Source organism: Ictidomys tridecemlineatus, chromosome 1, assembly GCF_052094955.1.
Source record: "Ictidomys tridecemlineatus isolate mIctTri1 chromosome 1, mIctTri1.hap1, whole genome shotgun sequence".
Lineage (NCBI taxonomy): Eukaryota > Metazoa > Chordata > Mammalia > Rodentia > Sciuridae > Ictidomys > Ictidomys tridecemlineatus.
In genome coordinates, this window is record NC_135477.1 from 228,475,731 (window position 1) to 228,494,043 (window position 18,313).

At 42.4% G+C, this 18,313-nt stretch overlaps 1 protein-coding gene across 1 annotated transcript in view; it reads right to left on the minus strand.

Moving 5' to 3' along the window:
* Nucleotides 1-17,801, minus strand: part of Myo10 (myosin X) — a 205,172-nt gene extending 187,371 nt beyond the window's left edge. Inside the window, exon 1 of the mRNA XM_078016810.1 lies at nucleotides 17,312-17,801. Coding sequence (XP_077872936.1) covers nucleotides 17,312-17,332 — 21 coding nt within the window. The 5' untranslated portion in view covers nucleotides 17,333-17,801. The remainder of the gene's footprint in view (nucleotides 1-17,311) is intronic.
* Nucleotides 17,802-18,313: the final 512 nt, after the last annotated feature.

Sequence of the window (18,313 nt, forward strand, 5' to 3'; positions counted from 1 at the left end):
GTAACAAATTAAATTTCCATGTGGAGTCCCAAGGACTCTTTTAACTAAAGTTACATCCAAATAATAACCAAGTCATACACAACATTAAAATTCATCTAGCAAGATGTCTTGTATACTTAGTCTTCCAATGTCAAAAAAGCTACAGTCAGGCCGATGGTGTAGCTCAGTGGGTAAAGTGTGCACTGAGCACAAACAAGGCCCTGGCTTCAACCTCCAACACTGGGGGGAAAAAATAAAAAGCAATGAGGTCAATAAAAATCAGATTAAACTATTTTTTTTCCTCCTCCTGATAGGAGAGAAAAATGAGCAACAAGAAGCTTGGAAAGAAGTTACTCCTAAACAATAAATTAAATCAGGAACCTTAAGAGGACCCAACTTAGTTTCAAACCTGCCTGTAAGTCGTCTTATTTCCAACAACGCCAAGTACAGATTCAGCTGCCCCTACCCAAGTTTGCAGAGTGATTTCTGTGGCTGCCAAGAAAACCGACACACTTTGTGAAAATTAAGCAGAAAGAAAAATCACACACTCATCAAAATTGGGAGAAATGGAAAAGAAAAGAGGTGTGGAGCTTGCTAGCAAGTTTCACTGATCCCGCTCAAGGAGGCTGCCTCTGGCATTATCAGGGTTGGTAACCTGAGTGTTTGGTAATTAACTAAAATAACAAAGGACATGAGGAGGTTCAGCAAGTAGAGTGCAGATTGCTGAGGCTGGCCCCTTCTATCCTTCTTCCATCTCAGAAACACACATATCGGGTTCCTGCACTTTTTGGCAAACTGATCCTATTGTCCATGCCTTTGCATCTTAGGATAAATGGAAACCCATCAGCAAGTAGGTCTAGAAAATACAAATACAAACCAATTACTCACTGATGCCTCAGAAATAAACGTTGGAATAAAAGAACTAAGATACAACCACAGACCCAGATATATAATATACCCAAGATAACTAGATGTAATGAAGGTATTAAAAGTAATAAAAATCAGATGTATGCATTATTCACAGACACTTCAAAAAGTACACCACAGGAAATTTATTTGGCAGTGATGATTTTACTTAAAGACAAAGATGATTAAAATAACAAAATAAAGTAAAATCTTATAGAAACAAGCCAATCTTATTTTCTTTCTTTTTGGTTCCAGAGATTGAACTTAGAGGCACTTAACCACTGAGCCATATCCCCAGTACTTTTTTATTTTTTATTTAGAGACAGGTCTCACTAAGTTGCTTAGGACCTCAGGCTGGCTTTGAACTTGCAATCCTCCTGCCTCAATCACCTGAGCTGCTGGGATTAAAGGCATGCATTATCATGCTGAGCTAAACTAATCTTCTTTATCAAGGCTTCTCAGTTCTGACACAGTTATCCTTTTGGACCAGGTCAGTCTTTGTTAAGGGAACTGCCCTGTGTAATCTGGTGCTTAGAGCATCTTTGGTTCCTAACCCAGTAGACACTAGTAATACTCTCCCCACATAGGTGGTAACAACCAAAAATGTCTCCAGACATTGGTAAATGTTCCCATCGAGGCAAGACTGAATACTACTATTCCATATAAAACATAACTCTAACCCCACTCTGATGTTGTATCCAACCCTTGGCAATATCCAGGCTACACACATTATCACAGAGAATATATATGTGTTGATCTAACTATGCTAGTTAGTTTCTTTTTAAACTATAAAATCTGTATTCCTTAGGAAGGAAAAACGTGAGCAGCTACCAAGTATCACTTCCTTAACCGAATTACAGCTTTGAAAAGTTGACTTAAATGTAAACCATTCATTATCTTTAAAACCTCACACTGTGGACTGGGCTGTAATTCAGTGGTAAAGCACTTGCCTACCATGTCCAAGACCCTGGGTTCAACTTCCAGCACTGAAAGAGGGAAAAAAATGGTAGAGGAGAATCAATTTCCAAAATAGTTCCTTAAAATTTTTTATCACTAAACTTGATTGAAACAGCACTTTTCTCCAGCTCTGGTAAGAAAGGTGTGAACAGACGACAAGCCCAAAGCTGTGACAACTGCCCGTCACTTACATGAACAAAGTGGACAGAAGTGTCAACTCAGCAAGTTACAAGCAAGATTTATAAACTGTGCATGGAATCCAAAGCAAACATAGTCCATGGGAATATGAAGTTTACTAAAAACAGACTAAAGTCCAGAAAAATGACTTAGGATATTCAGTGTGACCTGAGCCTTCAGCAGGGATGCTCCCTGGAAATATATAAAAACTACTGAAACTATTTTCTGAATCTTTTCCCTGAACAGAAGTTCTTATGCCTACCACACAGCTGCAGCCAGCACAAAACAGCAGAAGCTCTGATTTTGTTTTTTTAATATTTTTTTAGTTGTCAGTGGATACAATACCTTCATTTTATTTATTTATATGTGGTACTGAGGATCAAACCCAGTGCCTCACACGTGCTAGGCGAGCAAGAAGCTCTGCTTTTGCTTTGCTTTGATTATAAGAAAATTTGTATTCCTTGCTCCAGTCACTGGCAAAAATCGGTAATTCCTCTTAGGCTTCTACCACATGACTTTGGTCCACTTCATGTGGAGAAGCCAAATACACACTCCTGAAGATTTCCATACAGATTCTATTTTCACCTCTTTTACAAACTTGCACACACACCAAGCGAATTCATGTTCCACACAGCTAGACCCCTACCAAATCCCAGTTCTACCACTTCCCAGCAGTGTGAACTTGGGCAAATTACTTCCCTTCTCTATGTTCTCATATGTAAAAATGGAGATAAAAACCATACTAACTGTATAGGACTATTGGACAGATTAAGTGAATTCATACATGCAAAGATATAGTGCAGTCCCTGACTGTGGTAAGTGTTCAATAAATTTTTACAAGTAAAAACTGGATAGAAGGAAATGCAGATTCATTGAGGCTTAATGGCCAGCACAATGGCTGAACCACAGAGTAGAGTTTCACTTATTCAAATTTGTACCAAAACCTCTGTACTCTATCAAATCTTAGGTACACATATTTTCTTCTGATAATTACACCACTGCCAAATTAAAAGAACACTGCTATCACCCAAAAATCTACCTTTAAAAAAAGTTTTCTAAACTGAATTGTGATAAAGACAAGATATGCCATCCTTTTAAATACTCTAAAATTCTGTTTTCCACTAGGGAATAGCTATCCAACTTCATCAAACACTTCATAAGGCAAAAGAAAACCCTCATGTGAGCCTTTAATTCTCCTGAGGATATCTAATTTCATTTCACATGCACATGGCAACTCTAAAGACTTGCATTTAGGGACTTGGTGGAGGTTTAAGTGCCAATGGGGATTTTAAGAGACTCAGTACATACCAACCTGAGTAATAGTTCTGACCCCATCATTTAGTTTAGATAAAGTAGCATTGCTATCTGTGCTGAAGAATAAAAGAAATCTACTTGAAATCTCAAAGATAACATGAAAATAAATTCACATGCCTGCTAAAAGCCCTCTTAACTCCTTGAAAGAAGGACTTCTCTATTTCAGAAGCACATTTTGTTAAAATACAAACAATACATACTTAATAGCCCACAGGCCTGCTGCAGCCAGGCTACAACTATTTTTGCTCCCCATTCTCATTCTCAGAACTGATGACTTATGTTTTAATTTTCTATGATAAAATACTGGAAAATAATAACTATGATGAAAAGACAGCTGCATAAATCACAACATATGCAAAGAGCCCCCGATTTGTGTACTCCTCAAAATGTTGTGTGGTGAAACCCAGCCCCAATTTCACAATAAAGGGTACATTTTATCAGATGTTCTTTCTCCTAATGGATACTTTAAAAACAAGGAGAGAGCCCATCTTTTAAATATTCTATAGGAAAGATGAACTGGTTTTATGTAAAAGATCCCTAAGTGACTACAATTTTAGAATCTAAAATACAGTAATGGAAGGTAAGAAGGAAATTGTTACAGCTAAAAAACTCCATCACCATGAGGAACACAATTTTCAAACAGCATTGTTTTTGAACTGCTTACTGCTCTCTAAGAAGATAAGAGTTGGAAGCAGCCTCCCTACTGTCTCACACAGACTTGCCTTGTGGGCATGGGGTCATCAGAGTACTGTTTTGTCTGTCATAGGAATTGTGTTGCCAAGATTTTCCTTCTTTAGGGATTCTTCTCAAAAATAGGTGCCAAGTTCAACTTCAAGGTTATGAAGTTCAGGTGCAGATTATAAATTCTGCATTGATTTTTTTTTTTAAGACCTTGAGAATTACTGAAATTCTCAGATGTTCCTCATGGTGATGGGGTTTTTCAGCTGTAACAATTTCCTTCTTGCCTTCAGGCAGATCTGATGTCTGAAAATTCCACTTCTTTATAGCAAATAGCTTATTTACTAGATTTAGGCAAAAATCTTTGGCAACATGGCCTTGGTCAAAGACTTTGTTTCCTATGCCAATAGCTGTAGCTGCCTGCACCAGGAACCATGAAGCCATAATACTCAATGTAATCTCTACAGGTGCACATATATATAGGACATATTCGCATGTATAGGACATACACAGTTGGCCATCTACAACTGCAGGTTCTGCAGCTATGGATTCCATCAACTGTGGTTCAAAAACACTGAAAACAAAACAAACAACAACAAAAACCCAGTCTTTACTAAAGGCACACAGACTTTTTTTTCTTGTCACTGTTCCCTGAACAATAGTTTAACAATTATTTACGTAGCATTTACATTGTAGTCAGTATTACAAGTAATCCAGAGATGACAAAGTCTTTGAAAGATGTGCACAGGTTAGCAGTACCATTTTATACAGGGACTTGAGCATCACAGGGTTTTGATATCCGAGGGGATCTTAGAACAAATCCCCATGAACACTGGAGGACAACTGTATGTTAGATTTATACACACACACACACACACACACACACACACACACACACACACACTTGTTTAAACAAAAGTCTTTATCTCTTTCATAGTTGAGAGATACTTGCTCACCGACCTGTTGCTGAAATACTAGACACACTTTATACACACCCTTGGGGTAACAAACAAGGGCAACTGAATGTTTTTCATATAAAACAACAGTGTTCCAAAGAAAATTACTATGTAGAGAAATTCTTTGACTTGACTTTGACAGACAATCTCAGTGGTAAGAGAAGAATACAGGGTGTCTCACCAGGGCTCAGAACCAATCTCAACTAAGATTTTAATTACAAATGCGAAAAGACAGCAAGATGGGCAGGGAGGGGCTGGGGGAGACCTGAGTACAGCAAGCTGGCTCAGAAACTGGAAGTAATGGTAAAGGTAGGTCAGAGAGTTCCAGGACTGGGAGAGCTGGAGACAGCCCCATCCCTGGCTGATCAGGTGGCTCTCACCGGGTGTATTAAAAAAGTGAAAGAGAACACTGCACTTTCATGGGATTTGCCTCTCTTTTAAGATATTTGAGGGTTTTGTTTGGGTTTGTTTTTGCATTGAACCCCATGAACATTTTTCAAAGCATAAGGCCAGAGGCTGTAAGTAGTAGGCTGCAAGAAAAAGCTCCTGTCCAGCATGAAATAACTGGAATAAGTACTCCCCTAGCTTCCAAACTGGTGCATTCCTCCCCAACAGAGGACCACAGCACCAGAGAGTATGGAAGGAACTGAAGGACCAGCTGCTGGTCATCCAGCACCTTATTTACAGACTCTGAGCAGGTTCCTAGGGAAAACCTGTTTTTGAAACCAGAGCAGCAGGGCTCCCTGCCGAGCCACAAATCTTTGGGTAGAGTCTGTCCCAGGCCTTTTCAACTTTTTCTTGTCAAACACCTTTTCATGAGGACAATCCACTCACTGTCACCACCACTATTATGTCTAAGTCATAGAGACTTTCAATGTCCTTAGAAGTCTTGGTTTACATCAAAGAAATCCCCCAGTCACTTGGTCCTACTGAGATGCTGATGAATGACAGGAACAGCCTGTTGGATTTTTTTCAGGGTCCCAAAGAGTCTTGTCCAGGAGTGGGGGTGTAGCTCTGTAGTAGAGCAATTGCCTAGTGTGCCTAAGGAGGCCCTGAATTGGACCCCAATCACCATAAATTTTTTTTTAAAAATTGTTTTGTTTTGTTTTAAAGAATTCTTGTCAACCCAGGAGATTGAGGCAGGAGGATCACAAGTTCAAAGTCAGCCTCAGCAACTTAGCAAGACGCTGTCTGAAAATTTTTATTTTTATTTTTTTAAAAAAGGCCCGGGGATGTAAGTCAGTGATTAAATGCCCTGGGTTCAATTCCTGTTCTTAAGGCTTTAGATGAGAAGACAACCCCCTTCTTTCCAAAGGAGAACAACTGTCAGTGTAATTACTCAGTAGAACCAACATTTCTCTAATGCTCTAGAGAAAGGATCTAAAAGAGCACTTGGGGGTGAAGGAACCCAGATGGGACCAGTGGAAGCCTTAGGGCGGAGAGCACAGCTGCACGGGAACCTCCTACCCAGGCTGACTATCTCAACACAGGACTCAACCAATGCCCACAACTCATGGGGAGAATCTGGATCTCAGATAGAATAGAATTTCAGCACTGATAAATGTGTGGTACTCATCACTCAGAGAGATGAAAACAATCAGGAAATAGTAGAGATGAGGAAGGCAAAAAATGCTATTGAGACCTAAGTTTAATCTAAAGCCAGAAGAGTGCGGACAGAGCACAGCAGTGCTCAACTCGGGGCAATTCCCCCCCATACACATCAGGAAGAAACCTGGAGACACCTGACTGTCACATTCTGGAGATATGCAGTGCTACTGGCACCTAGGGTTTAAAGGAAAGGGATGATGCTCAAAATCCTACAATGCACAGGACAGGTCCCCACAACAAAAGATTTGGTTGAAAACATCAAAGATGCCAGGGTTGAGAAGACCTTAAAAGTGGGCACACTTGCCCACATCTGAAAATTTGAGGTTGAAAATTACCTGAGGGTGGTCCCCCCTGGTCAACAGCAGTAAATTAGATAAGCAGATGTTAAAAAAACAAAACAACAACAACAAAAAAAAACACCTAGCAGTGGCAGAAGAAGTCAGCGCATACAATCCAGGAGTTTTGTTTCTGAAAACACTTAGCCATCTCCACAGGTAGGTTTTGAGCACGTACTCTTTTCTGCAGCAGTAAAATGGCCAGTCTCAATGAGAGTACTAGTTTTTTCAACCTTCACATTGATAAATCCCCTGGGGTCACATCATTAGAAGGAAAAGTGGGCGGAAATAAACAGAAGCAAACCTGTCCTAAATGACAATGGCATACATTGTTAAAGGCGGAGTGTGACTCCACTTGGCATTCAACACTTTCATTTTGAAGTCTATGGAAAGATTTCCTGGGTTAATAAACAATGAGCTTAAACACACTCATTACCTCCCCCCCACACACACACACACATGACAAATTCCATGTTACTTTAATCTCCACAGTCAGAATAGCAACCACATATTAATTATCGTTGCCCAGGGTTAACTCCAAGGACACTACAAGACAAAAGAATGCAAATTCCACACAAAACAACTCCCCACAAAATGTCCAATGGCTCCTGGGTGATGCACATCCAAGTCTATTTCTTTGTTGTTGTTTAGTTTTTGCAGGATTGGGCACTGAACCCAGGGCTTCACCGTGCTATGTAAATGCTCTATCACTGAGCTACACCACCAGCCCCATCCATGTCCCTTGGTGGTGTCTGGCATTAAATAAACATCAGTAACCAGGCTGGGATGAAGTGAGGGGTTATGTCAATCAATAGCCTTGCTTATAATTAACCAAGAAGTACAGAAGAGCCTAAAAGTAGAAGCATAAATCTAGGATCCTCGGTGCTAATTTCCTCCACAGACAGTGCATTTCATTAAGATTCTCATAAGAAAATACAAAATCCCTATGACCATAAATACATCATGGTGGGGGTGTCTCAGCTGTGCTTCCTACAAGCTATACTGACTCCTCTCTTTAAGCTTTTGCCACCAATTAGTCCAAGTCAAAATGTGCAAACCCTCTGATCAAACATCTCCACTCCTGAAAAATTTTACCTTCAAGAAATAATCAAACAAGTGTGCAATGATCTAGGTACAACAATGTTCAGGAGCTATTATAAAAGGAAACATCTAGAGACAACCTAAAATGATCATATAATTGTCAACATATCCCCCAAAAGAATGAGCAGTGCTACCATTAAGCTCAGAGCCCCAGAACCCTGCCAGGGGCTGTAGACTTTTGAGTGCCAATACTTCACCAAGACAAAAAAAAAAGGGGGTGGGAGGCAGAAATGTGTCAAACTGCAAATCATGGTTATGGTGGAAAGTAGTACTGATTTTGAATCTGAACTAGCAGCAATTATTTGGTCTGTACTATCACCATGAATAGTATCATCAAAGCTTCCCCAAACTCCAAACAGAACTAATTTGACCGTTTCATTTTAAAATCATGCTTTGCATAATTTGAGACAAAATTCGTACTTAATCAAAAAGGAATAAAATGTAAAATATGCAACAAACATGGTATTTCAAGAAAATATTTAAAAATCTAAATAAGAAAACCGTTTGGGTGGATAAGAAGGAAAAGACGGGGCTGAGGCTGGGGCTCAGCAGTAGAGCGCTCACCTAGCATGTGCTGGGTTCAATCCTCAGCACTACATAAAAATAAATAAATAAAAATTAAGGTATTGTGTTCAGCTACAACTAAAAAAAAAAAAAAAAAAAAAACCCTAAATATTAAAAAATTAGAAGAAGGAAAAGACTCCCAGACACAATTTCCAAATAATTTCACATAGACTCTTTTCTGGGCAATGAGCACAAATGTATTCTCAAAGATTTTTTTTTAATTGTATTCATTTATTTATATGTGGTGCTGAGACTCGAACCCAGTACCTCATATATGCTAGGCAAGCGCTTTACCACTGAGTCACAATCCCAGCCAAAGGTTTTTAAATGATTGACTCTGGCCTTCATTTTCTTTACAGCACTGAGAAGAGTGAAGAACAAATGAAGAAAACACAGCTCAGTGGCAGAGGGCTTGCCTAGCAAGCGAAAAGCCTAGTTTCAATCCCCAGCAAAGCAAAAGAGAGGTTAAAAAAAAAACAAAAAAACTTGAGAGCTGAGGTTGTGGCTCAGTGGTAGAGCACATGTGAGGCACTGGGTTGGATCTTCAGCACCACAAAAAAATAAATAAAGTAAAGGCATTGTGTCCAGAAAAAAAAAGAAATGGTGAAAATGACAGAGACTCATGAAGTTCAAATATTTTGTAATACTTCATACAATCAATAAACTATCATCTGCAATTTCATAAATTTTTTAAATGTAAACATTGATCTATGAAGTTTATTAACAACATCAGTATCTACTATCCTGTCTCAGCAAAGCAAGCCTCCTCTAGACTAAAATTAATAAAAGAACAATCTAAGAATTCAAAAATCTAAGGATTCAAACCACTTGCTTATGGTTTTCTATGATGGCATTACTGTCCATACAATACAGATGATGGGAAAAATCTTCCCTATAACCATACAATTAGTGATTTTGCTAAAATACGGGCAAGAAAAATAGATTTATGGAAACTATGGCGACCATGTCTATTACTCCTGCAAACGTCACTACCCACCAAGAGATCATCCAGACATGGGTAACTGTCATTAAATTCCTTGGATACTCTGCTGATTTTCAGCAATAACTTTAGCTTTAAATACATTTTTCAATTCTGTCTTATAAAGGTATGTTTGTCAATGTAGCGTAGAAGACATTTTACTTGCCAGTTTGTGAGCCTGGCTCATAATTTTAAGTATTCAGATATGTGATATGGGGCCTACATTTATTCTCTTGGCCCTGGCCCTGCAAATGGCCCTGCTAATCAAAGAGCTGCCTGTGCACATGCAAGTTTTCTAACATTTAAAGCTCTTCTCAATCAACTCTTATGTTTAAAAAAAAACATACAGGCTTATATACACAGAGGCATAGGGGGCCAAGACAAAGCACATACCGCTGAACACAAGGGAGCTTCTTTTCATCTGCAGATGATGGCATTCTCTAAACCTAGCATAGTTTCTATACTTAGTACATGTTCAATGCAGGATTAAGGAAAGAAGAAATGAATTTACAGATGACATGCAAACATACAGTAAAGTCTTTAGAGTAAATCTGTGTTTATCCAAGCTTTTATTTTTTTTTCTTCAGCACATTCCTCAGAATTAAGTCTGTACCTCCACACAATGTATGCCACCGTCAGTGGATATGACCCACGTATTATTCACTGACACCCCCCCCAAAAAATTTAAAGAATTATAGAATTCTTTGGGGAACCAATTAAAGAGACCAAGTAGCAACTTCCATGGGTGGGGTTGTAGCTCAGTGGTAGAGCTCTTGCCTAGCATGTATGAGGTACTAGGTCTGATTCTCAGCACCACATATAAATAAATAAATAAACTAAAGGTCTATTAACAACTAAAAAAATATATTAAAAAAAAAAAGAAAAGAAAAACACTTCCATTCTATTCTAACACCCCCAAATCCTGTTTCATCTTGGGCTAAGAATCACCAACAGTAATAAAGGTAAATTGTTGCCATCCCAAAGTGCTAAGAGTCAATCTTGCCTACCTCTTCTTTCCTATTATAAATATCTCATTTTTTTAGTTACTACAACTTAAAATGCATTTATACAGAGGCAACTATAATCCTTAAGAGCAGATACTGAGGGTAGAGCAATGACTTGTCCAGCTCCCCTATCACCCTCTGGCGCTGTGTCTCTACAGGCCAGTGGAGGCTTTGCCACAAGAACTCCAACACCTTTCCTTGTAACTGGCAGAGTCAGCTGGTATGACGTCATGTGATGCGAGAAGCCAGATTTAAACTGGGGACTCACGTTCCTTCCTTGAGGCCCTGGAGGACACATTTTCCAAATAGCTCTCAGCAAGGCCGCAAAATGCTTTATTCAAGGAATGCTCTTTGAGAAGTGATCCGACCTGACCTGCCATCGGTGCAACAGTGAATAAGCCAAAGCGGGAATAACTGACGCAGAGAAAGGCTGGAAAAGTAGCCAGCATCTTTCATCAAAAGAAGAGATAACATCAGAAAACCTCAAGGAATACTCCAATAATTGAGGTAGAAATGGGCAAACCAATGAGACTTACCTTTTCTTTCAATAAATTAAATACTTCTCAGTTTTTAATCTAGTTTTCTAAGGGCCTCATTATGTAAATCTTCCTCCTACTCTGAGCAGGTTGGGGCTGACAGCTCTAGAAACTGTAATTGACAAGGAAACAGACATTTGTCTTTCCCAAGTAAAAAGGAAGTCAAATAAATATTGGTGGCGTGTTCAAAATCTGATCATTTTCCTGTTGGGTTTTCAAAGTTTCTGGAGTGAGGACCAACCACTTATTTTCCCAGATTTCCATGCAGTTTTCGACTCAAAAAAAAAAAAAAAAACACTTATGAACTGCTTACTGTATACAGAACTCCAACAACAAACCTAGAAAAGATGACACAAGCTGAAGGCAAAGGAAATGAATAGGACTGAAAAGTCCAGCTACAAAGGGCCCTCCCACGACTCTGTAGACTGCGTACCCAGGTTCAAATAATAACCAGTTTATTTTCTGGCTGTGTGACATTGGGCCAGTTACTTAACCTTTCTGGGCCTCACTTTCTTCATCTGTGGAGCGGATATAATTATAGAGCCTGACTCATATGGCTGTTAAGTGGATTTAATGACTTACTGAATGTCAACTGCTTGGCAGCATGCCTGGCACATAGTAAGGACTGAACAAACACAAGCCGTATTTATTATTATCTTCAAAGAACTGTAAAGTGCTTCATAACCAAGGGAAAAAGGTGAGCCACATCTCCCCTCCCATCATAAAATCTGCACTCTGGGGGAAAATACCTGCTATTCAAGGGGTCAGATCCCACCCTTGACGACCTTTTCATAAACACGAGTTAATAAAGCTTATTTATAAGTGAGATACTTTAACTCTCCCGGCTCAGTTTACAACATTTGAAAAGGGGAGTATAAAGACACTTTACGTGTCTTTATACTTTACATGTCTTAAAGTGTCTTTATGTTCCTTCAGCTAACTCTAAGTGAGCTAGCAAACAACTCTCAAGTTCCTCCTAAGCCCAAGACAGAAAGAGAAGAAGCAGGCTTGGGAGCAGGAGAATAGGACTCCCGTGAACTAGACCTGCTGGGGACAGTTTCAGAAGGGAGCTAGACAGGCAGGATACCTGAGCAGCAGAGAGGAGGGCATGCGCAGAGGTTTGCAGTCGGAAGGGTTACAGATCCTTTGGAGCAGAATTCACGTAGGGCAAAAGAATAACGAGAGGGTTGCAAGATCAGAAGGCCTTGAAAACCAGGCTAAGGATTTGAACTTGATTTTATAAGAATACTCTTTAGACAGAATTCTAGAAATATAAAAGTTGCCAAGAGAGTCCAGGTTGAAAAGGTGAGAAATCAAATTGGCGCCAACCAGCCCAGGAAGTGATCCTAAGGAACATCTCCCAGGCCACGATTTCCCTGGTCCAGTGAGTAGTGATACTTCATTCACCATCAAGGGCCATTCCTTCTTAATTTTTAGGTACAATTACTATCACCTTTTCCCCCTCAACACTGAATTTTGTTTTGTTCTATTTTTTATGTGGTGCTGGGGTTGAAATCCAGGGCCCCAAGCATGTGAGACAAGCGCTCTACCACTGAGCTACATCCCAGCTACTGTAACTAACCTTTCATTATGGCTCATATACTATGTGCCAAGCGCTCTGCAAATCTTACCACAAATTTGCCTGAAAACTAAGCAAGAGAGATACTACTATGCCCACATACTAACCAGACAGTTAAACACTAGATAACCTGGCCAGGAGGCCACACATGGTGAGGGGTGGATGGAGCTGGGCTTCAACTACTAGGAAGGGGATGCTGTTCACCGGGCCTAGGTGCATTTAGGCACAAGGAAACAGTGCCAACCTAATACAGGCTCAACCAGTGGCTCATTCTTGAATGTCCGTAGCAGATCAGTGACATGAACATGTTTTGTACCAGTGACTCTGAATCCAAAATTTTGAAATCCAGTAATAAATTCTTGAATGTCCCTAGCAGATCAGTGACATGAACATGTTTTGTACCAGTGACTCTGAATCCAAAATTTTGAAATCCAGTAATAAATTCTTGAATGTCCCTAGCAGATCAGTGACATGAACATGTTTTGTACCAGTGACTCTGAATCCAAAATTTTGAAATCCAGTAATAATAAGGTACCCAAATCCCACCAGTCACAATAACAGATGAGCACAATCAAGGTTCATGTCCTCAAAGGTGACTGCCCTTACAGCCAGAAGAGCTGGAAAAGCAAACCCTACTCTCTGGACCACTCTGGTTGAACAGCAAAGGAAGGTCCTGCACATGCCGGTTTGTGCCTGATTAATGAACAGGTAAAAGAGCAAGAACAACAGGCCAGGCCGTCTGAGAGGAGCAGAGTTTCCTGGCCAGCCTGGCCAAGGAGCTCATTGCTCCCTGCTAACAACTGCCCTGCCTGCAGCTGCTCCCAGAGCTTTGCTGTCCCCAACACAGCAGGGACAAAAGAAAAAAAAAAAAAAAGTACTTGACAATAGAAATTCTTCTGGACCATGCAGAAAAGGCAGGGCACTAGAAAGCCTCTGGGGGACAAAGAAAAAGGGACCTACCTAATGTCCTCATATGATTTCACAATGACCAAAGGGGCTACCTTTCAGGACATGGTGAGACAGGAAGTCTTCAGGCACACTGAGTGGTGATTTCGTGTGGGGGGACAGCTGCCCCGAACAGCAATGTCTCAGTGTTTTACTAATTAGAAAAATGCCAATAGATTGAAAAAAATATATATATATATATATATACACACACACACACACACACACACACAAACACAAACACACACATATATACAAACACACTAGAAAAGGGTTTGCTTTGTAGCTTAAAAAAAAGCTCCAGGTGACAACCAAAACCATGGCGTCTTCTCAGGTTAAGTGGGAAAAGAGGTCAGTGCTTCCACTTCACATCTGCGGAGATGCGTTCGTTCTCACCCAGACTGAACCAAGCCGTGAGAAAGAGGTACAGCTGGGATATTTTCCACCGAGAATTGATCCCTTACAGCATTAATACCTGCTTTCTATATTGGTATTTGAGTGCCTACTTGTGTACATTTTACATGGTTTATTCAGAAAAATCAAAATGTTCATTTATGTCTCATTAATAATCCTCAAAATACCTTGCACTTAAATAGCCATTATGCCACACCTATGCCTAAAATAGAAAACATGAAAAGTCAAGTTCATTTGGAAATTACTGGCCCCCACTGTACTTGGCCCTGGGGACATGGAAACGGCGTCCAAAACATCAACCAGTTTGCACAGTCGTCTTGCCACTTCTTTGGCTGAGCCTTTTCTCTTTGCTTTTTTTTTTTTTAAACTGATCTTGGTTAGCCATACCTAAACTTAGTTTCTGTCTGAAGTCAGCTTTTGTTTTTAACGACTTACTTAGAATCGAAGAAACAACAAGTTTCCCGAGGACCTGTGCACACACCATTAACTCGAGAGAAGCCATAAAAATCTAATGAAGGCCAAGAAGAAACTGAAACCTGACTGGGGAGTTTGGCGCCCTCCCTCTCTCCAATCCTGGAGCACATTTTGAAGTCAGCTGTGTCAGCTGACTGGCACAAGCCTCACAGGCTTCCCTGGCCCCAGGCCGGCCATAAGATGCCTGATCCCATTTAACACAGGCAAGCACAGACAAGAAGGCGGTGTTTGCCTGGCGTACAGGAATTGGTACAGAGAGGCCACTGCTTCATGCCGATGTTTGGGGGTGTGACAACTTGAGAGTGAGGTTATTACGAGCATGTAATGAGTAAGTCAGGGATGCTACTCAATGCACAGGACAGTCTCCCTGACAGTCCAACAAACATCTATCCAGCCTACAAGGTCAACAGTACCCAGTTAGAGAAACCCTGGTCTAACTGTGAGGAAGAGCTGCAATTCACAAGTAGCTCCTATTTTTTTCTTATTATTTGGCTATTCATACATAAAACACACAACATCTAATTCTGTTTTTTTTTTTTTCAGTTGTTAGCATGAGCTTCATACTGTTGTCTGGCAAGCAGCAAGTCATTATCTCTAAATCATGGTAAAAGTTAGCAAAGAACAATAGTATACTACTTAGTGATAAGGAGGCCCTACAAGTTGGCTGTCCTTGGGAATCTATCACTTCCATACTTAATGTTTCTATTCTAACAGAGCATTACAACATGTTCTTCATTGGACGATTTAACAAAAGGATGCTCTGTTAGAAGACATTAAAAAGAGAAAGAGAGAAGAGGGTTTACATTAGGAGTATGTCTACAACTAACATACCACCTGTTTGGCATCTCTGGCCCTGCTGCTTCCCTAAGTTATTATTTTTAGGGGTGGAAATTTGAAGTCTGATTGGAAATTACTAGATTGAAAATCTAACCTTAAATAAATGAGAATTTCCTAGAAGCTTGAAAGTCCTTAGTAGCAAAGAAGAAGGCTCTGCATTCTGTAACATGTTCTTCAACCTTGGACAAGTCACTAATCACATTTGGGTTAAGATTTTTCATGTAGAAAATGAAGAGGATGGAGTAGACAATGGATAAAGGCTAATTTCAGTATTATCTTAATCACTGAAATTAAAACTAGCATCCAAGTCTCCTTACCCAAGGTAAGTGCAAGGAAAAAAGAATTCATAATCCAAAGTCCAATAGGGAACATTGGAGATCAGTACTTGGAGATCCAGCATGTTACCCTGAAGTTCCTCCCACTTACACTAGAGGGCACAGTTCTTCCCAAGGGGAGGCCACAGACAGCCCCCCCCCCCCCGCACCACCCCCCCACTGTTCCCCTCCCGCCCCCCTCCCCGGACTGCAGGCTTCAGGATGGTGACCCCAGAAACTGTACACAAATTCGATGTTTCATCAGTTTTTCTTAAGGACCCAGAGCACCAAAACAAACACACCAAGTAAAGACTTTCCCTAGAGGCAGAGCCCCATTTTTCTTACAGATGAAAGCAATTAAAACAGAAGCCCTGAGGTCATTTACAAATTACAACTAGCAAAAGTCCTGGTGCCTTCTCACATGAAAACAAAAGCCCACGGATTTTAGAATATGCTAAGGTCTCACAATTGTGTATTTTGCCTTTCCTTTAAATAAACATATGTATTGATGGATGATTAATTCCTCTCCAGTCTACCTTTAACAATGAATGAGGCAGCACTTTGAAAAATTGAATATTTGTTATCATGCAAGAATATTTCACTTGGCTATTAGAAGTAGCTGTCTGAGAACAGCAAGTGAGCATCTAAAGAAGAGGGAAAGGTGAAATATTATATCCAATTAAGGCAGAAAAAAATAAGTTAACTAACACTAAGGCAAACCTTCACCAATCTGATTTGCTGGAAATTTCAAGATTGTCCTAAGATTCACAAAACATCCCCAGGCGTTCAACGAAATTCACATCAGTCTCCCTCAAGTCAAATAAGTTTACTTTGAGCCACTTCAAACCTCAAACTTAAACAGAATTTATTAAATAAACACAACCAAGAAAGAAAAAAAAGGAGCCAAGAAACCACAGCAACTCTGGATCCCAGAAGGGAAAAAGTTTCTAGTAACTGGTGTCCAGCCAAAAGAGGGCATCGGTTTTGTCTCTTAAAATAACCAGTTTGCCCTCAACGAATTTGCTTTAAATTCAAAAATTAATAAGGACAGACAGCACACATACAGGATCTTTTGATCCCATGCTCTGGAATTATCCAAACCCGACATGAGCACTTCTTGGTGAGCATGGAACCGGTGCTCCAAAGAGGTCTGGCAGGCAGAGAAAACAAGTGACTGATTAAACCCTTGTCGCCCCCTCCCACACTGCCCTGAGCCGGCTCCTCGGGAAGAGTTTGCAGCACCCCTACACAGGAAGCCCGCACGTTTTGCAAAGGAAATGCCAGACCAGACCTTTCTAGGAGAAAGGCGCGTCCGTGCTGAGCATTTTATGGGGCTTCCTGCAGCCAGGCAGCTCTTTCCGGGACTCACCTGGCGCGGGTACCGCGGGAGACCTGGGGAGCCAGCCACCCACACACAGGGCCACGCACCTCCGCCACCTCCCGGACACACCGAGCGCGGGACAAAACACAACCTGCCCGGGCTTACTCATCGCAGGCTCCCGGCCGGTTAGGGGGGTGGGAGACTTCAGGCGGCTCCCGGAAAGTTTCCCCTCTCCGATCGGGGAAGGCGCCGCGTGCCGCGCCCAGGCAGACCCCGCGCCCTCGGCCCCCCGCCCCCGGGCAGCCGGGTCGAACCGCGGCCGGGCGCACTCACCTCGGGGAAGAAGTTGTCCATTGTTCCGGCGCGCTCCCCGGCTGGCCGAGCGCGGCTCGCGGAAGTCAGCGCGGCGGCAGGTCCGGGAAGCCGTCGTGTCACGGCGCGGCTCCCAGCGACTCCAGCCCGCGGGGCGCCCCCGCGGCCATCGCCCGATGCCCTTCTCGTCTTTCTCACCTTTTGTTTGCCCAAACCCAAGTCTCTACCTCATCCGTCCCAACTGCAGCCTTTGTCTCTTCTTGCTCCAAGTTCCTCACTTCTGGGCTAAGCGCTCCCGAGCGCAGAACAGCTGGTGGCACATTCCTCCCCCGGGTAGGGGGAGGGCGGCGGGGGTCTGGCGAGCGCGCCCCCTCCCTCTGCGCTCCGCTGCGGGCGCTCGGGGCGGGCAGTGGGACAGCCGGCCACAAAGCGCGCCCGAGTGGCTCTGCCCGCACGAGCCGCCGCGGTGAGCAGTCCGGCGCCGCGGCTCAGCCGGCTCTCATCCGCGGGAGCCTCAGCGACAGCGCGCGCCCCGCCCACCAGAGCGCCCCGCCTCCGGCCCCGCCCCGCAGGGAGCTGAGCCCCGCCCCTCCCCATGCCTTCCCGCCCCCCCGGGGCCCAGCCCTCAGCCCGCCACCGACCCGGCGCCCGACCCGCCCACTGCGCTCTGCGCGCCTTGGAGCTGGGAGGTTCGTGGATGGCAAAGCACTGGGTGGTCCTTCCGCGGGGTCCACCTTAGCGCGGGCGGGGGACGTGACTCTTCCTTGTAGGGATGGGAAGTGGGGCAGGGTCCTCACTGCCTTTGATGTTAGCGGACCCCGGAACGAGCTCGGCACCGGTCTCTGTGCAGCTCCGCGCTGGACGGCGCGGTCCGCCAAGATCTGCGCCAGATCAAAGCAGAAAACCGAGGCTAAGCAGAATTTCTGGACGCTGTCTTCGCGCATTGAGTTTCTCTCCTGCGGTCGGGTTAAAAGTCATTTTAATAACTGCGGGGAAATGTAGCCTTGTAAACTGAAAGGGAAC